General features: G+C 44.0%; 1 protein-coding gene across 1 annotated transcript in view; it reads right to left on the reverse strand.

Annotated features, from left to right (window-relative positions):
* The window catches only part of ABCA1 (ATP binding cassette subfamily A member 1), a 133,146-nt gene that overhangs the window by 75,327 nt on the left and 36,534 nt on the right, over positions 1 to 21,285 (reverse strand). Inside the window, exons 5-7 of the mRNA XM_039240113.1 lie at positions 20,228 to 20,346; positions 3,666 to 3,787; positions 1,418 to 1,594 (exon numbers count right to left, since the gene is read on the reverse strand). Coding sequence (XP_039096044.1) covers positions 1,418 to 1,594; positions 3,666 to 3,787; positions 20,228 to 20,346 — 418 coding nt within the window. The remainder of the gene's footprint in view (positions 1 to 1,417; positions 1,595 to 3,665; positions 3,788 to 20,227; positions 20,347 to 21,285) is intronic.

Genomic DNA, 21,285 nt, shown 5'->3' on the forward strand with positions numbered 1-21,285 from the left:
ACAGAAACCAGTTATCTGGGACTGCAAACATTTCCATTCAGAAATATAGATCTTATTTGAAATTATACTATAGAAATATTAACCAATAGAATACTAGACTATTGAACAAAGCAACTCAGGTTTGTGTGATTTTTTAACTGAAACAGAAAATACTACTACTAGAATAAAACAAAAACAGATCTTGAGCATTAGGCCCACCCCCTCATACCAACTGGTTTGCCATCAACCTGGCCACAAAAAAAAAAAACTTACCAATTTTTCCTACTACTTACTCAGGCAGAAGCTGCAGCATCACAGAGTCAAGGAGGATAAAAAAAAACTCATTTTTTTTTTTAAGTTATAAAAAAAAATTTGTTTATTTATTTTGAGAGAAAGAGAACAAGCAGGTGAGGGGCAAAGATATAGAAAATCCCAAGTAGGCTTGGCACCATCAGCACAGAGCCCCCACATGGGGCCTGAACTCACAAAATGTGAGATGGTGACCTGAGCTGAAATCAAGATTCAGGCGCTTAACTGACTAAGCCACCCAGGCACCTCAAAGAGGATTCTAGTACTCTCGGGAGAACGGATCTCCCTATAAAGATACCAAGCTTGCGCAAAGTCCCAGAGGATTCTGATTTCTTCTTATTATAATGAGGAACATCTCTTTTCAGGCACATCTTTCCAAGGCTCACTCTCTCATATTAAGAGATTCTACTGACAACTCAGAGTGCTATCTGGTGAGTAAGAAACTGGAACACTGGATGCTAAATGATGTTGTTAAGAGGCAGGTCATAAGAGCTCTCAAAAACCCAAAGAAATCCACTGGTTCTACCACTAAACACAACTCTCTGCTCAGGTTCATCTGTATTCTTTGATGAAGAATAAACATGTATACTCTCAGACTGCTTCTCTGAACTATTGATTCCTAGGCTGATCAGACTTCGTTGCAATTTCTTTTTTCTGTACATGTAATTTTGTCATTGGTTAATCTAATGATTATGGGTGCTTCCATCCAATTCCAAGGTTCTCCCACTGTGACAGCACACAGGGTCTCCTTGTTGAAATGCTTTTTAAGAATGGATGTCCATCTTCCCATCAAGATTTCTGAGACTTTTTTTTTAATCAAATGAACTCTAATAATCTCAAATTACATTATTAAAAAAAAACAACATAAAAAATAGGTTTTCTCTGATTGAAACAGGCACAAGGGACCTTGGGTCTTGACTCAGCCATACCCAATTCATTACTCCCCCTTTTATCCTTTAGGAAAAAGCCCAGAAGTTTGAAAGAACAGAATACGACTGAGCTAAATTATCTCTCAAACTCCCAGCCAGCCTTATATTTCCACAAAAATAAAGTTATATTGTCCAGGGAAAATGTTCACATTCCAAAAGCATTAGTGCTTGAAGCTTCTCCACACAGCAAGCATACTCACAAGGATTGGCCTCAGGATGTCCATGTTGGAACGGAGTACCTGCTCCGCTGCATCCAGTTTCTCCCTTGGCAAGCTGCAAAGTGTGGAAACTTCTTGGTCACCAAGTTGAATCACCTTTTCTAATTCTGATCCACTGCACAGATTGGTCAAATGTAACTGGTAGCCTTGCAACAATACCTGGAAGCATTTCATGCAAAAAGAGTCAAGGGAAACTGGATTAAGAAGACGGGGTGGTGGGCAAGTACAGCTTTGAAGAATAGACACCATTGCAACAGTCCACTGCATCAGATCTCTTTACCCAACTTTGGAATGTATCATGGCACAATCCGACAGAAAACTTAAAGCCTGAATGTTGTGTTTGACTCATCATCTCCCATACTCTTGTCCTTGTGAAGGGAAATCTTGAGTCCAACTCTTTTTTTCAAAAGTGGGACGCATGATTCAGTAAATAGGAATTAAGGGTCCAAACTCCTGAAACCACTTTAATAAAAGTGGTTTTTTTTTTTTAAATAAAATTTTTTAAAATAAATAAAATAAATTTAAAAAACCCACTCTCATTATTTTGGAACTTAAGAGATCTCAAACTGGGGTTGGACCAAATTATGAAGAAAAAAAAAAAGCATCCATATTATTTATTTATTTGTAGGTATGGCTATTTCACTGATCCAAAAAACTATGTTGAAGCAATTTCTGAATTTGGAACTCTTCATTTGATTTGCCCCAGGGCAGAGTACCAGAAAGCTGAGCCTTTCTGTCATCTCATTGAAGCCCAATTCCAAGTCACTCTTAGGTATTCATTACAGCAGAGCCCTGGAGAGCCTTTCCTCGCCATATTTTGTTTACTTAATTAGCTTTTCTGAGCCTCAATGAACTGCCCTTCTTCATACATGGTCCTTACTGTCCAATTAGACAGTAAATTCACTAAGAGGAGGGGCTTGGTTTTCTTGCTCACTTTGTGCCCTTGGTGCTGAAACATTATTGACAGTAAATATTTGTGGAATAGATGGATGATGCAGACTCTGTATTACTCCATTATTACCTCTCCTGTTAGTTTAAATTAGTGCAGCGTGACCTGCTTGAAGTGCAATCTAGAATGAGTGATGAGCCAAGAGCCTCTCCAGGCCTATGCAGTCTTCTAATGCTACAGGGCAGTTGGACTGACATGGTGTCCATAAGTTTTCACCTAATACCAGACACGCAAGTTTTCCTCCTTTCTCGAAGTAGCCATTGCTGTCAGCCTACCTTCAGTATCTGTGTTTGAGAGCACCGACCACACAGAGATGCTAATACCATGCAAGGACCACCTCCATGCGTAGGATGCTCCTTATTTTAAACTGACCTGATGTGACAGAGATGAAATTGGCAGGGGAAAATGGAAATTGTGCTAAATGCAACTGTTTTCACAAGACTGCTGCCTTTGGCCTATCTCTCAACCATGCAACTGGTAAACACAAGGCATATTTTCCTAGTTTCCTAAGGGCAAGCAGTAAGCACATTTTTCTAATTTAAAAAATTCTAAATCATGTAAAGTGAAGATCTTTTTTTTTTCCTCAGGCATAAACATTTCCAATGCTTCTGCTTATTGTAAAGATAAGCTAGTGTGTAGACATGAGACAGGCTAAAGAATCAGTGCCCCTTTCTGCCAGGGAATACACTGGAGAACCTTCTCTGAAAATCGAGAACCATGCACACAGGGTCTGTTATGGCACAGGAGCTATATGAGCTATATGATACCCAATTATGCCAAAGGAAGGGGTCTGAGAATCTAAGGTTAAAATTCTATATAAACTAACATTACTTTCTGGTTTTACAAATTAAGGGGAAAAATCACTTTCTCCTTATAGACTTTTTTGGTCCATCATTAAAGGAAGCATTAACTTTTTAAAATCTCCTGTCTTAAATTTTATAGACAGCTGCTCTGATCAATACTCCTCAACTCTGGACTGTGAAAAAAAAATATTTTTCATGTTTAATTCATCTTAACTTAAATTCATCCCCCACCCCTTTAGGGGGAAGTAATCAACAAATGCCAGTTGACAGGCAGGAAACCAGTTTTATCGCAACCAGCTGGCCCACACCACCAGGCTGCACATTCCAGTCTCTGGATGGTGGGACAATGCCAGCCTGGGCAGAGAAGTAAAAGCTGGTGAAGGTGAACTTGAGCTAACAACCTCCATTAAAAAGACAGGGATTCTCAAACAGTGTCAGTGCTGTCAGCTCCACAAGGAGGCCGCATCTTATAGCTTACCTTGTGAAGATTAACATCAGCCCCCAGCATTTTGTCCACAGTAGACCTTGGCAGAGAGAGGTTGTAAGTCAGGAATCCAGAGAAGGTTTCATTGTCCACTAGGAAATCCTGAAGCTTCAAGCCTGCCGAGAAATAGTATTTTATTTTCATTTAATAAGTTTAAAAAACAAAAAACAAAAAACAAGTAGCACAATGGAGCAGATAGAGAAAAATATCTTAATATTGATGGCCTCATTTTATTTTTTTAATTATTTCTTTCTTTCTTTTTTTTTTAGTGTTTGAGAAAGGGAGCATGCACATGCATGTGAGTGGATGGAGAGAGCGAGAATCCCAAGGAGGCTCCACACAGCACAGAACCTGATGAGGGGCTCAAACTCACAAACAGTGGGAGACCATGACCTGGGCTGAAATCAAGAGTTGGAAGCCTAACTGACTGAGCTTCCCAGGCACCCTCACCCCCATGGCCTTGTTTTAAACAAATTGATAACCACAGGCTTTTGGCTTAAGCATACAGTGAAATGGCACTGAAGGAGCTATGCTTTACAGAAGAGAGGAAAAGAATGTCTTCTGAAGATGTGTAGAACCACACTCAGCGTGTGGTCCTAGCCTCAAACGGCCCCACAAAGCTCCACAGGCTCACACAGCCTTTCCTTGCTTTTCAAGGAAAAAACCAAACCCTTTAAGTGATCTGGCCCAACCTGTCTTAGATTTGTGAAACTAACACCACTGCTAGTGTCTCCCCAGTGCCATCTCAGCTAAAAATCGGAGATATTTAAAGCCTTAGTCCCCCAAGCCCTGGGGGCTGATTTCCTCTTGTTGCAGGACAGTTGTTCCCAAGCTTGAGTGGGCATCAGAATCACCTGAGGTCTTGTTAAAACAGATTACCAGTCCCCGCACCCACCCCAGAGTTTCCAGCCCAGGATGAGGTGAGAGAATTCACATTTCCCTTGAGCTTCCAGGTGATGTGGTTCTGCTGGTCTGGGCCCCATACTTTGAGAGCCGCTGATGTGAAGTATTATGCATATCAAAGCACTTTCACAGATGTGGTCTCATTTTAATTCCAACTGTGGAACGTGTGATACAGAGCTCCAAAACCCAGTCTGCCAAGCTTTAAGAAAACACAGCATATATTTAAAAATCTATCCTACTACATGACTGGATTGGTGCAGGGTTTCATGAAGAATCCCTTTAAATAATAAACCCTCCAGGTACATTCAGGTAATTAAAGCAGAAAAAGCACTGGCCAGAAAAATCCTAAAGTTTTGTCCCTAGAGTTGGGAAGCTGTGCCTGGTGGTATCATTTGGCTATTTTGTATCATCTTTCTGACCCTCGGGCTTCTTCATCTCCAGAATGAGAGGGTTTGTGACCAGATGTTTGGTGGGGCCCTCCTGACTCCGAAATGCTACAGTTTCCCCTGCCCTGTTTCATTTGCCCACTTATTCTGCCCCACCCTCTTAATAACCCAACTTCTTTCAATAAAGAGAAAACCAGCTCATCACGACCATGTGACTAGCCAATGCTCATTCACAGACTGCAGCCCACAGGCCCAGGCACTAACAGACCTCTAGGGGGCAAACCTTGCAAACCCTATCTATCATTCAACTGAAGAGAAATAGAGGTGTGACCTGAAAATGGGGCTACAGTGTGAGGCTTAAAGAAGACAGGAGTTAATACTGGGAACTGAGGGGGGTCATGAGCTGAGATAAAGCAGGAGGAAGGCACAAAAGCCCAACAAGACTCTTATCATTGCTGCCTGATCCAGGTATGTTCTTAAGCAAACTTTAATAATTTAGAGTTCTAGAAAGGATAAACTAAGCATGATTCACATCTTCCCATCTCTAGAGAAATGATTGTCGGGTTACACCTGACAGGCTAACACCTACTTATTCCTCGGGACACATTCAAGAGGCTGTTTCTTGCCCAGCTAGTGTCCCTCCTCAGAACAGGTGCTCCTGCAGATGGCCACCAGCCTGGTGCTTTCATGGATGCACCTGCCCTGGTCCTCCCCATCACATATGACACTAATACTGTTACCGGAGGGCTCACTCTTACAGTTGTCAAACCTCAGAACACCTAAGGTTCACTTAGGGAGCACACTAAAATGCAATTTCTGAGGCCCAATTCCTAGAGATTCTGAAATAATGGGTCTACAGTGGGACCTAAGAATCTCCATTTTAATAAGCATTCCTTGTACTTCTAATGCAGGGAGTCTGGGGACCATACTTTACGGAATATTGCTTTATTTGCATATTATCTCCACTAGACTATGCCCCTGGTGTACAGAATATGTGTTGTTGCTTTTAAAGCAAGCTCTACACCCAATGTGGGGCTTGAACTCACAAGAGTCTTGTGCTCTACTGACTGAGCCAGCCATGTGCCCCTAGAATGTGTTTTATCTCTGTATCCCTGTGCCCAGATCAGAGCCTGGCAAAGAATTACTGGTCATTACAAAGAATGATGGCTAGACAAGAAATAATAGGAGGTGGATTAGGGCAGGGAAGATTCCAGAAGTATCTGAGTAGCATCACAGACTTCCTTTCAGTTGAGCAGGTCCAAGAAGGGCCCAGCAATATCAGGACAATTCCCAGGCTACATCCTAGGAGTAACCAGGACCCATATCTTAATATTCCCAGAGACACAAAGTTAACACCCAGATGTTTACCCCTATTTCAGGAGAAATACAGGAAAGCTAGTGGCTTTAATTGGAGCCTAGCATGAAAAGCCAGACACTGACCATTATGGAACAATTGAGAAAACACCACAATGGGGGTCAGAAAACCTGGGCTCTGTATCCATTTATTTGCCAGGATATCTCACCTAAGCTGTTTCTCCATTACCTTACTTATAAAACAAGGGTAAAAAAAAAAAAAAAAAAAAAAAAAAAAAAAAAAAAAAAAAGACATCTCTGAGCCCTGGATAAAGCAGAATATACATGAGTTGACCCTCACTGACCACATGGACCACAATTTCCTCCCTAGTGTGAAAAGCCAGAGTAGGACGTGGATACTGTGATAGGGAACTTCACAACAGCCTTCTCCCTCCAGAGCAGAGTTGCTACAGTGTGGGAGGCTGGCCCAGGCTGCACTTGCAATGGGTCTAGATCATGAGCAACACTCTTGAGACCAGCAAGTATGCTCAGTGTGTTTATAAGACTCTTCTGTTATGTCAACAGGGACTGAGAATGAGAACAGCTGGATGTGATCTATCAGTGAATCCCCTGGATGAGACGGAAGAACCAAGAGGCCAATTAAATAGTCAACAACCCTTGGCAGTGCATGTGCACAGGGTGGTGAGGTCGCTGGGTCGGGGAGCAGCAGGGAAGGCCAAAGATCCCTGGCTACAAAGAACTTGCATTCCAGTCACATGCATACCACACATGCGGACTCAGATTCACACACCACCACCAACAGCTACAGCCAGTGTGAACAAAGAAAGGCAATGTGGTATGGTGCACTGGTTCTCAACTTTGGCTCTGATTAGAAATGACTAGGTAGTGGGACGCCTGGGTGGCTTAGTCGGTTGGGCGTCTGACTTTCGCTTGGGTCGTGATCTTGCGGTTCATGGGTTCGAGCCCCGCGTTGGGCTCTGTGCTGACTGCCAGCTCAGAGCCTGGAGCCTATTTCAGAGTCTGTGTCTCCCTCTCTCTCTGACCCTCCCCTGTTAACGCTGTCTCTCTCTCTCTCCTAGAAATAATTTAAAAAAAAAAAAGAAAGAAAGAAATGAATAGGTAGTGTTACAAAAATCCCAATGCCTAGGCTACAGCCTCCCAACATCTAACCAGGACTTTTGGAGCTGACACCCAAGTATCAGAATTTTATACAACTCTCTGGGCAATGCTAGCTGAGTCTGAGAAACGTGGTAAGAGAGATCAAGGATGTGGGAAACCCTAATTTTGATGCTGTACTCGGCTTTTTATGGACTGTGCCTTTGAGAAATGCACTTTGTCTTTCTGAGACCAAATTTTCTTACCTAAGAGTTAAGGATAACAGTATTATCACCTTTCCAAGACATGAGGATTGGAGGTGTTCACAGGTAAAGCATGAAGTGTGAACAATAAATGGTAATAATTTTGTGATTATTGAAAAAGGTGTTATTTTTTTCACTTGAGTTTACCAGCGTACTGTAGTGAAGTTCAGTGAGAAGGTAAGGACATGGTCCTTGTCCTCAAAGAATTTTCAAGGCTGATAAGGGAGATGAAGAGACATGTCAATGAAGCAGAAGGAGGAATGATAAAGCTCAAGGAAGACAGTTTATACAAGTGTTTGACCAAGATGAGACTTGTCTGCAAGTGCTTGAGGCAGCAGGGAAGAGTCAGGTTGAAGCCAAATTCTGGAAAAGAACAAACAGAGGGCCAAAAATCTCTTCCGAGGTTGTGGCTATTGAAATCTCTCATCATGGCAGAGGCCAGGACACCCTGTAGCCATAGTGCTATGTAGTTAGTAGGTTCTCAATGAATGTTTTTCAATGAATAAATAAATCAACAAGCATATAAATATAGAGGAGATGCCTCAAAACCTAAGATTTGGGGAGTAGAATGGGAGAAAGGGGAGGAAGGCATGTATTGCGAGGCAGGAGTGAGGCGGCTTTGTACGTCTGGTCTCAGTTTTCTCCATTCTGTAGTTGGCAAGAAAATGAGTGGAGAAGCCAAGAATATGGAGAAAGTCAGATGTATGAAACAGTCCTTCTTCCCGTTGGCCTAACTAAATCCTACCTGCTTTTTTTATGATTTGGTCCATGAGTCATCTCCTCCAGGAAGCCTGCCCTGACTTTCCCAACCCTCAAGCTGGATTAGGTAGCTGTCCTCTGTCCTCTATCGGCCTCCTGTGTTTCCTTCAAGCAGCACACAGACCAATCTACAGATGTCTGGGCACGCATCTTTCTTGCCAGAAGAACAGAGCCAAATAGAGCCTCAAGAGCCAGGACTTTGCAGTTTCAAAGCATGGCAGTGCCCAGCACAGGGGAGGCACCTGAAGATCTGAATTCAAGTCCCAGCTTTGCTCTCTCCTAAGTGTGTGGCCATGAACTTCATTTTCCCCCTTTTCTTAATCTCTCTGGGCCTCAGTTTCCTTAGATAAAAAATGGAGCCAATAACATTCACAGGTTGTTATGAAAACCAAGACCAAGAATGTAAAAGTAGTCTTTCAGAGGGAAAGAGTTACACAGATAACTTAGAGGGTGTACATGCTGTCAAGAACACAGTCATCACAGAGCTGGACTGGTCACTAAATTCAGCGTGAGTCCCTGCTGCCCACAGAGAAGACTAAGAGTCACTACCCAGCCAAGAGCCAAGAGAGTTTCCTACTGCAATCCCTCCAATATGAACTGAAATACTCCATCCACAGAACTCAGCTTCCTTGGTTGTGCCTGGAGGAGCAAACAGTGGCCTATCCATTTCCCAAGAGCTTTGCTTTAAATGTAAGAAGGTAGGGCAAAAGGAAGAAGAAAGAAAAACAAAAAACAAAAACAGAAAACCCAATTCAGGAGTTTGGAGTCTAAAGAACAAAACGAGTGAAATGTGTGTTTGTGGGCTGAGGGAGAACGAACAGAATCCTCAGATTCCTGCCAATCCTCTGGGTCAGGCCTCGCTGACCAAGCTAAGGAAACACTTCCACGGCAGCCAGGGGAATGCACCCAGCAAGATGCTTTCGTGGCCACTAAGTGTTCGTTCTTGCTTCTTTCTCTCCAGGCTGACTGAGAGCAGCTGAGGACCGGGGAAGGGCGGGGGAGGCGGGGCGGGCAGGAAGGCGGAGGAGGGAAGCCTTCAGCCGAGCCGGCTGGGGTTACTCTCGGTCAGTACTCTCCAGTCCCCAGCTCAAGTTTCAAGATCCCTGTAGTCTCTTTTGTTTAACATGAAAAGGAACCACAGCAATCAGCTGCTTGAGAAGTGGGTGGAGGAGACAAATAAAAAAAAGAAGTATCGTGGCTCAGATACTCTTCTCAAAAGGAGCCCAAGAGGGACTCCCAGCCTTCACTCTGTCAAATGGGTAATGGCCTGGAGGGGATCAGGTCAGATTCTAACTCATGGCTTTACTCTTTGAGTAAAGCCTAAGCTTGTCTGACCATATAAACAAAACCTTGAGAAAATTTCTTTGCTACAAAAGGGCTGGTTAACAAGCACAATCAGGTGCTTTTTGTTTTTGGGTTTTGTTTTGTTTTTTCCCTGAGGTTAGGTCTCTACTTTCTTCTCCAAGGATAGCTACTACCTGCTTCCTTGAGATGGCTGGACTCTCCTTCTCTGGGAATTTCAGGGCTCTGGACATCAGATCAAGGCACAGTGACTGGTCATTCCCTAGGTGACCCCTTAGGGCAGGTGAGAGGAGGCCAGAGCATGGGGTGTACATGTATATAAATATAAATATAAATATAAATATAAATATAAATATAAATATAAATATAAATATAAATATACACACACAGCTTCAGAACCTCTCTGCTATGCATCTGGGCCTCATATTACCAACCCAGGAAGTCTTTACAGTGAGGGCTTGCTGAGGCAATACCAAGATATACCCAAAGAGTTTCAGGTTCTGGAGTCCAGCCAACCTGGTTCAAACCTCAGTTCCGGAATTTTCCAGTCATGTGGCCTTGGAGAAGTCACTTAACCTCTCTGATCCTCCATTGTTCTACAAATGGAAGTTTACCTTTACTAGGAGTCTGGGTTATTTTAAACAAGTTCAAAATAAATGCTGATAAAGTCATGGACAACAATTATGTGAAGGGGTCCCAAGAAAAACCAGAATATTTAGGGTTATGTTCCCTGAACCCTTTGAGGCAAGTACCGGAGAAGCCAGAGTCTTCTGAGACCGGTGGGAGTGATCTAAGTTTAGGAATCACATACTCCTTAAAGTATTTAATACCTAGGGTTAACTTGCATTAACTCAACAAACTACTAAATAGCTACTGAACCCAAAACATGAGTGCCATGGTTCAAAGGAGCAATATTTCTCAGTGCTCTTTGAAGGCAAGAGCCTGTAACAAAAGAGATGCTATATAAAGACATGATCCCTGTCCTTGCCTTCCAAGAGGGGATGGAGAAAGGATCAAGATGAGCAGACTTGTGAGCCTTCAGCCCTCTCTGCAACTCCAGTCAGTCATCACTGAACTGAGGAGGTAACATTGGCCCGCATGACTTCTTCACCTGAAGAGAAAGCAAGGAAGAGACCAGCAGCCAGCATTAGACAAAGCAAGAAATTAGCTGAAAGCAAAGCAAGAAATTAGCTGAAAGCACTCTGTGTGGAGAATACTTTAATGAAGGCCAAGGAGGTGGGAAGGTGGGAGAAGATGCCCAGAAAAGGCAAAGAACAAAGAGAAGGAAAGAAGCCCAGAGTCCAGAAACAGGAAAGACTGAACCAAATAGAAAGGGTGGAGAGAAAAAGAACCAGGAAGAAAGAAAAGAGTTTGAGGCATTCACTCCTACTGGTCTCCAACTGAAAATGTGACCAGACCCTCCTAACACCACATGGCATGGGATTGGATTCAGCCACAGGACCCAGAGAGGCTTAGGAGACATAGAAAAGTAAAGGAAGATGTGTTTATGAGGAGATAGGGGCTGAGAAGGGATTCCTTCCAGGGCTGAACTAAGGAATAATTATTAATATAATGCATAAACTAAGGAATAATTGTTATATAATAGTATAAATAACTTAGTTTTCCCTTATTTTTAAAATGAATAAAATATATCCAGGGACACAGTAGTGATTTCTAGGTAGAGGAAGGCAATTAGCATTTATCAAGCATCAGACACAATATATGTGTTATTTTCTAGAATCCCTAAACAAGCTTACAAGAAATGTAGTAATCCCATTTATCAAATGTGGAAATAGCCCCTTTGTGACCCTTGAGATTCTGTTCAGGGTCACAAAGCAAGCAAGTGGTAAATCTGAATTCAGTCAGCTCTGGTTTAAAAGCTTTGGCTCTTTCTACTTTATGGGGAATTCAGTAAATCACTTTACTCTTTAAAATCACTTCATCACATTTTTGGCATCAAAATATGATGATGCCACCCATGCTTCCTGGTATTGGGATAAGGCAACATGGCAGCATGGTACTGTGGAAAGGTGCTAAGCCTTCGGGTCAAAAAGACCCAGATTCAATTTACAGCTTTCTTCTGTGACCTTAGGCAATAGACCTATCCCTTTTGAGCCTCGGTTTCCTCATCAATAAAACTGAGATGATAATACCAACCTGCTAATGCCACTGTAAGCCTTGAATGTAACAACTTATTAAAATGTAAAACAGCATCAGGACTTGGTGCAACTTCATCTGATTGTCAAAGTGTCAGTCCAAGATTGCCTTCTGTGCCTCAACACAACAGTGATGAGAGGGCAAGAAATGGGAAGCTTTTAACTAGAAGCACACTGGACTCCCCAATTGCTCTCTGCCACCCACGGGGTAAATAAATCGTATGGCTAGAAATTCAAGACACATGAAACACTGTTCTTGATGCTAACAATCCAACTTTTTAAAGGCAGGCTGACATTGTGGGATACGCGATGTTCTATAATCGAGCGCAATTATGTTTTCTATTCTTGTGTGGGTAAAGCTGACCTTTGATTTGATTTAGTTCAAGTAATATTTCAACATAGCAGTACGGCACTGCATCCACCTGATTACAGCCCCGCTGGGGCCAGGCTGCTACCCTGGATGGAAACCAGCGCCCTGGGCTCTGGGACATAGCCTGGCCATGACAGGTCTGGGAAAACATACTCATGTTAGATTGGAAAGACTTCAAAATATCAAAGCCTAGGCCCCAAATCAGGACTTTTGACAAGTGCATGCAGAACGTGAATTGCAATCGTGTAAAGATTTCAAGGAACTTCCAGTCTGATGACATATGTGTCAACATGTGTCAACATATGTCATCAACTCTCCCAACAACATGACTCACAGGAGGCCCACAGAGACAGAAAGCAAAGTTTGGGGCCACGGCCTCAACTTTGGTGGCTGTCCAAATGGTTCAGGCAGGGAAGGAGAAATGACGGTGAGTCACGGGATGTTCTTTGTAGATGGGCCTTGGGGAACGTTTCATCCGTGCCTGTTCCCCATGAAGCCGGGAAGTGGAGGAAGTCTGACCCTTCTCTCAGAAGGCCTCTGTCTCCTTGCTGATCCTGGCCCATCCATGCCCAGTATCCTGTGACCTTGGGAAAGTTCCTGGCTCCCCTGGGTTGTTCTCTTTAGGATGTAGTAACAGCAGAGTACAAATGACTGAAGTTCCAGCCCCTTTCCTCCCCTTGCCAGCTATGCTTCTTTACACAAGTTACTTCAGCTCCTTCTTGCACGTAACGAGGAACAAAATTCCCAATTTCACACGATGGTTGTGCAAATGCAATGAACTAAAGTATAAGCCTGGTACCTCATAGGTGCCAAGCACTGCACGGGACGCTTTACCTGTATTAGCTCATTCGTATCTCCATGGTGAGGAAAGTGACCCAGAGCTGTTATGGGATTAATCAAGGTTACATAGCTGATAATCAGAAGAACCAGGATTTGGAGACCAAGGCAGTCTGGCCACCCAGGGCTCTCTTAGTGCTAAATTGTACTGCCCAGCGGGTGTTTACAAAATAATGATTTTATATCTTCCTCAACTCCCTGCAACAGCCAACTACCTGGACATGTCACCAAAGCATGTCCCTGCCTTCTGGGGATCATGTCTTCTTGACTTTCAAAGATCAAAACAAAATCAAAGGTCCACACAGCGAGTTCTCAGCATTACCAGTAAACCCAACAGTCAGAAAGTTATGGCCCTTTCCCTTAAGTAAAATCCAGCATAGCCATCAGGATTTATTTCACAAAATCTTACAGAGCCACATGAGAAAGTCCAACAAACCAGATTTGTACCATGAATATATGGAAAATAGCAGCCATACCACTGACCTACAAAAATCTAGCTGAAGGGATGGAGAAGCTAAGTCAGGATGTCGGGATGCGTGCACTGCTGCCCTGACTCCCCTCCACTCCTTCCCCTTTCCAACCCTGATCTCAACAATACAGCATGTCCTCCAAAGGGACATCTCCAGCTTAGAGACAAAATGCCCAAAGTTCTTCCTTGCTCTTTCCTGGAAAGGTTCTTATAAGCTTCAGAGGGCTCTATGCCCTGGACAGAAGCATTTCAGAAGTCCTTGAATCAGGGGCCACAGGAAGCCCACACAGGGAGATGCTGAGATGGGTATTCCAGGCCATAACAAAGAGCCATGTAGGCTCCGCTCTACCCAACCTCAGGGAGCATAACTCTCAGAGGCGTACCATTCACACAGACTCTGGTGGACAAGGCATCCACAGAAATCTGTAACTTGCCAGCCCTGTATACAGCTTGAAAGCCACTTCTCAAGTGTCCCACCTACCAGTTGCCTAATTCATGAAACAGGTACAGAAAATGATGTGAAGTCCCACAGAGCACCAACTCAGCTTCTGTTAAAGAGCATCAGGGTGGCTGTAACTTGGGACAGGGCCTGGTACCTGGAGAGAGAGCTAAGATCTTGGCTATGGATGGAAGTTGCTGAATCCCTTACACAGGGGAGACTGGGGCATCCAGCCACACCACAGAATCTACCCACAGTCTTATCCATCCAGCCAGGCCATGACAGATAAAGAGAGAGAACTTCTACAGCACCTCCACGGCCACAGGAATTGTCCTGGAGCAGCATTAGCAATGGTGAGGCTGAGGGAGCAGCCATGGGATAGGGCAGCGGACAAGAGCCTGGCTAACTGTGAAAACAGGGGAGTTGGGAACTTCTTATAGGGGATGTGAGGATGATCCACCCAGGAGGGCAAAAAATGTCAGCCCCAGGATGTGCATTTCCCAACTTCCAGCCAAGGAGGAAGCCCTGACCCTATATATGGTACAAAGTCAAGAGGAGCCTGGCCTCACGGTGCCATCTAGAGATGAAGGAGTCTATAGTGGACATTCCAGCATTGGGGCAAAGAGGATGCCTGAGCAGAAATGCTCAGCAGGAAGCCAGCCAGTGAGCCTAGTGGGTAGCACTGAGCAATGCATTTATATAGCTGAAAAGGAAATAAGCAGTAAAGACAAAGCAGAGATCAAACATCTCCAGCCCAATCCTGATCTGAGCAGCACCAGCCTGGCTGGAGAGGCCCTGGCCCTGGCCAGTGTGCTAGTCACCCCATCTGAACATGCCAGATTCACCAAAGAGGGAAGGGTGGGCTGGAGTGGTGACAGAGCCTGAGGGCAGGCACCGAGGAGAAGGCTGAGGAAGATGGCAATTCTTCCTGTCTCCCCACAGCCTCTGGCAAGAACAGATGCAGGGTTGTGAGGCCTGAAGCTGACACAACTGGGGGGGTGGAGGGGGGAGGGGGACTCTCTTTATAAAAAGAATATTTTTTAAAAACTCTAATTTAACAATTTTTGATAGCTAAGACTCCAACCAGGGCCTTGACAGGGGGCTAGAAAATAAAACTTCTTTAGCTTCTCAGCAAATCTACTTCCAGCCTCCCAGGTTCATGGCAGCACTTCCTGTAAAGCTCTGGAAGGTAAACCTTGTGGAAAAAAGAGAGCCAAAACTGTTTTTAAGAACTTTTGTCAACGGGCATGGTGGAGAAGGGCACTTGTGGGGATGAGCACTGGGTGTTATATGGAAACCACTTGACAGTAAACTATTTGTAAAATAACAAAAAAAAAACTTTTGTCATTATTTACAACCCAGTTGACTTAGGTTAACACAAGGGAATCAACTTGAAAATTACATGTGCTGGAATTTTATACTTTTCAAAGTGCTTTCACTTGACCATTAAAATACTCTGTGAAGGAGAAAGGGCAGGTATCTTCTATCACTTTTATTCCCCAAAGGTCCACTGATTGCTTGCCATGTGCCTGCTACTGTGCTAATGCTTAGGGTAGAGCTATGAACAAGGACAGTCCACATCACTGGGTACTCCCAGGTGATCCCCCCATCCAAGTACTGACCAAGTTTCTAAAATGAAACTTTTAAGGCTGTTTTGCCAAAGACCCCATTTCGAGGCAAGGACAGTTGAGGCCCAGGGAGGTTGAACGAATTGGTGAAGCCAAACAGTAAGCCAGGAGCAGAAGGGGAAATGAATCAAATGAGATTTATTGTGTGTCAACTATGTGCTGTGCCCCCACCTTTAACCATCCACAGATGTCATCTGATTTGATGCCCAATCACCCTTGGAACAGCGAATCTCTATTTTCTAGGTAAATGGAGGGTCCGAGATAATCTAAACATGCCCAAGGTTCACAGATAATGAAGGGTAGAATCTGAATTTGTTCCCCAAACAAATCTTAACCCAAAGCCCCAAACTCTTCCTCTTACGCCAGCATTTTCCAGTTTCCCATCATTTACAAACTGCTCTCACAAGTTTTACCATATGCACATAAAACTATGTATTCTTTAAATTGATTTTTTTCTATTTAACATCCTCCTATTTAACATGCTCATCATGGGCAATACTACCCATTAAGTTGCAATTTGATATGGATCAAAATTAAAAGCTGTGATCTGTCTACTATTGAGATAATCTCGGATACTAACACAAAACTCACCCAGAGAAACACTGAACCTTGCTGGTCTGCATCTCACAGAGACAGAATCTAAACCTGTCATTTCTTCTAGAGTTCCTGAGAATTTGTCCAATTTTTGTATTTCCGTTGGGTTGCAGTCATGATAGGGACTTAGGAAGGATGAATATTCCTCACATGGACTCCCAAACATTAATTTAACCACTGCTTACCTTGTGTGGTTCTAGGTTTAAGAAGAAAATAATAAAATGTCCAAAAAGTTCCAGTGATGAGGAAATAGAGTAGAGACCCTCTATAATGCTTCCTGTATAGGTTTGTCATTAGGATGGTTTCAAGAATAATTAGACTTGTCTATGATTTAATTCTCAAAACTAGAGGGCTTCTTGGTTGAAAAATTATTGGAACAGTACAAGCTAGCCCGTAGAAAGAGAATTTCATGGAGCAGCAGACATTTAGCGGTGTTCCATTCCTAACCTTCTGGTGACTATGCAAACTTGGGAAAGCCCCTCTCCCTTCCAAGTCAGATTATTTTCTACAATAGAAGTTCCATACGAACAGGGGTCATATTTGTTTTACACACCTCTGTGTCCTGTCACCTAGAACTGTGGTTGGCACAGATTAGGTTCAATAAATATTGGCTGAATGATTGGATTAGTCAACCCATTTATCTATAAATGAACTAAAAGACCTCTAAGATCTAATCCAATAAGCAGAAGTAAATCATGCTCTCTAGCCCCAGAAACCATAGGTGTAGAAGGTAGTATCTGAGTAGATACCCTCATAACCACAAATTATCTGGGGATAGTTCAATGAATCTAGCAGATACACACTGAAGCAAATAACAAGCCTCCAACTAGATCACAGGAGCAGGGGCCCAGCATGGATGACACCATAGGCTGGTGAATCTATAAGAGCCTGAATGATAGTGTCCAAAGGGGCTATTAGCTTCCAGTGGACTGATCCAAACCTCAAGCCTTGATTTATAGTTATTAATGTCTTGGATGAGAACAAAGAGAACTATTTATCAAATTCCTACATCACAGGAAACAGTAAGAGGTAGCAAATGTACACGTGGCAAAATCAGAATCTTTTGGTAGGACAAAATGACATAGGGAATTTTTAAATGTAAAATAGAAAAGAGACAGATATTTTCCCTCTTAGTTCAAAAGACCAACGGCATGATTAAGAAATGGAGAACAAGTGATTTGCAATACTGTGTATTTAAAAGACTGTAATTTTGGTTGATTGCGCATGGACTAGAACTCAACACTGACGTGGATGCCAAAAAGTCTAATGCAATCTCATATTGCATTAACAGAAATACAGTTGCTCAGAACAGGAGAGGCAAAAATCCCCTTCTACTCTATGCTGGAATACTGTTGTAGTTTCTGATAAACTTCAAGGAGGACATATACACACTGAAACACAACCAGAGGAGAGGTAGAAATCAGGGAGGAAAAAACAATCTGAATGAAGGACATTAAGCCTAGAAAAAAATCAAAGACTTCAGGAAGAAAGGGAAAAACACCCACAAGAGCTGCCTTTAAATATTTCAAGGGAAACTGAATTAGCTTCATTGTCTGGAAGGTATAGCAGGATAGTGAATATTTTCCACTAATTAGAGCTATCAATACCCAAAATGAGCTGCCATGTGAGAAGTGGGTTCCATGTCAGGAAGTGGGTGTAGAGTAGAGAAGGCTGATGAGGGCAAGACTCAAGACCAAGAGTCCATCCAACCCAGCCAATGGCAGGATAAGAACGCTAAGCCCATCATACTGTGAGTAGGGCTGTGGGTGCAGATAAACACAGGGCTCTCGGTCAGGATCTACATGGACATACCCCAGCCTCGGATCTTCTCTGATTTTTAGAGTGCTATTCAAATTTGGCAAAAAGTTACTGATTTCACTTAGGACAAAGCACCATCCCTGTGCATCTCCCTCCACTCTAAGGCCCGGGTCAGGGATGCAAGAGAGGCAAAGAAAGATGGGAACAATTTAAGTAGTTGCGGCACAGAAAAGGGAATGGACCGGGTGAATGGAGAGATGGGTAATAAGCACTGGCATATTACAACCAAAATCTCAGGAGAGCCTCTCTCTTCAGAGCTTTGCACAGAAAGTTTTTTGGACAAAGGTTTGTCTTCTCTTCTCCACACTAACTTACATCTCCAGTTGCTCAGAGAAGAAAAAATGGTTCTGTACCTAACGAAACCCCCATTAAGATCTGAAACTCTGCTTAACAACTCAGCCCCATCAGTTAGTCTGTTTCTCCAGCCATGAAGTTGTGAGGCAGAAGAGGAACGCCAGGGACTCAGAAATGCCTCACTGACACCTATGATTAATATGGGGTCCCATTTATTACACATCTACTATTGTGCCAGACACTGTATTAGGTTGGACATTTTACATTGCAAACTACCTATTATTTTGTAGGTGAAGAAATTAAGGGTCAAAGAGATTTTAACTTGTTTGGCCAAGATGTCACCACTTCAAAATAATCCTAGTTCATATTCACAAAGTGCTTTCCATGTGCCAGGTGCTATTTTGAAGCAATTACATGTGTTACCTCATTTATTCCTCATAACAATCCTACGAGATAAGTTCTCCTATTGTACCCACTTTACAGAGGCGGAGAGTGGCCTAAAAGGGCATAAATGACTTATTTACAAAGTCACGAAGCTGCAAAGTAATATATCCTCACACTCTTTCCCACGGGCCACATGGTCTCTCTGTAGTAGGAGAAATAACCCTAGCTCTCCTCTGGTCCACCAGGCAAGGGACCAAGGAACCCTCCACTAGATCAGAAAGGACTGAGACTTTGACTGGTGGCTGTGACCTCTGGGTCTTATGCTGGGACAGACACATGTGGGCAGGGTTAGGGATCTACAGGGCAAGGGAATGGCCAGGCCACGCAGCCGGGAGTAGTCTGGCCAGGAGGCCCTCACAGTCGACCCAGGGCACTCAGCACAGCCATGCCTCTCTCTGAGGTGAAGCGACACCTGCTCCATGCCACCCACACATGAGTCCGTGCATCATCAATTCCCACACTGCTCACTGCCTCTTCTCTTGCCCAGGGAAAGCACGGTCCTGTCTTCCCAAGAAAACACTCCAAGTGTGCTTGAAATTCTAGCACTGTATAACCATTTCTTCTTTTGCCAAGTGGGTCACAAACCAGGAGGCTTTTCAGCAGAGACTGACCCTCCCCAGTCCTCTCAAAACACCGAACTCAGTACAAAGTACTTTCCCGGATGGAGCAGCGGCAGCTGGTGGCCGATGATGGGGAGTAATAACGTATGACTAACATTGTTTAGAACCACAGGGACAGGGTGATGATAGAAAGCAGACCAACTCTCGGTCGGCTTCATTATTACTTTGCAACTGTCTACAGACAGTGCACTCAGGAGACCACTCCCCCTTCCCATCCCCCCACTCCCCCTTGGCAGGCCACTGACTGGGCAGGCTGCTCTGTGACTCTGACTCCTGCAACCGATGCCTCAGGCAGCAAACTGCCTGCTCCTCAGACATTTCCTCAAGGGCAGGCGAGAAACTACCCAGCCACTTACCAGATCCGAGAGATAAAGACTTCACTCTTTAAAGATCAGACTTCAAAAGGCTATCAGACTAAATCGAATGACTAGGGGGAAGATGAGCTGCATTTCCCTTTTAGAAATAAATGCTTAACTTTCACCGATCCATACCAAGCTGCAACTCTAACCGCTCTTACATGCATATAACTATCCCCGTCTATAAATGAGCCCATTCACAGCAACCATATGCGCAACCTCCAAAAAATGAAGTTGGCAGCAACCTGCACCCCCCAATTGTCCTACTGCTGGGCCTGTGCCATTCCTCTCTAGGGATTTTTCCTCTGTCCCCCGGAGGAGGCCAGCAAAGTCACAGCCTGCCTAGTTTCTTCTCAAACACCTCCTGCAGAGAGGTCTTATGGCCTAGTCACGGAGGAGGAAAGCTCCCCAGGAAAGAGCTCAAAGTGCCAGGCCACTCGGGCTGCCATCTGACCCCGTGCAGGTCAATTTCCAATTATGAACCAACATGCAGAAGGCTTTCTGCTTACTTGAGTTGGAATTCTCAATCTGCCGTAATGTCCTCAGAACATGGTGCATGTCCTTCATGCTGGTGTCTTTCTGACTGTATAAAAGAAGCCGCTGAGCATCAGAGAACAGGCGAGACACACTGTAGGGGGTGCAAGAAAAGAAGAAAAGCCCCGGTTAGACCAGGTGCCGCTCTGGCTTGAGGAGAGCACCTGCCAGGAAAACATGCCCCTGCCTGACTGCCAGGTCTCCTGTGGGCCGGCCCCGGCCACTCCTGCTGCTTCCCACCCCATCCACGAATACCCCGTGCTCCCACTGCCCAGCACAATCCCTGCCCCACACGCTCTTCCGTGTGTCCACACAACCAAATCTTACACCCTGCAAGGCCCAGCCCATGTGCCTCCTCACCAGGAAGCCCTCCCTTACTTACACACACACACACACACACACACACACACACACACACACACACACATCCAGGGCCAACTTATCCATGAGACATAGTAGGCACAGTGCCTATGGCCCAGAATGTTCTTAGGGGTCCACAAAATTTTTACATTTCTTTTAAAGTCAGAGTAAAAATAATGAAATTTAGAAATTCAAATGAATATATAGGATAATGAATCCAACCTAGATTATATTCATTTTTATATCAACACAGTTATAAAAGGGGGTCCATGAAACCTACAAAGCCTGAGGTCCATGAACAGTCATGTGGCCCTGCCTGCCCCAACTGCTGCTTCCTCAGAACTGTCCTAATACATCTCATACAGTCCTTTGTCCTCTCTAACTCAGGCCGTGGTTCTGTGCATTCCAAGAATCTTCAATCTTCCTCATTAGGCAAATACTTATTAAGTCCATGCTATGTCTAGTATTGAAGCCAGGAGCCAGGGATACAGGAGCCAAGGAAGCAACATCCTGGCTGTCAGGGAGCTCATACCCGGGGAAGAGAAAGACCTGCAGACATAAGGATGCTGCAGGGCAGGGCAGTGACAGAGTAAGAGTGGATCTGGAAGCAGAGGACCCAATTCTCTGAGCCTTGGCCATGTGCTTCTTGAGGGCAGGCTCCCGCCTGTGCTCA

Source organism: Hyaena hyaena, unplaced genomic scaffold (genome assembly GCF_003009895.1).
Source record: "Hyaena hyaena isolate Hyena2069 unplaced genomic scaffold, ASM300989v1 scaffold_6, whole genome shotgun sequence".
Classification (NCBI taxonomy): Eukaryota; Metazoa; Chordata; class Mammalia; order Carnivora; family Hyaenidae; genus Hyaena; species Hyaena hyaena.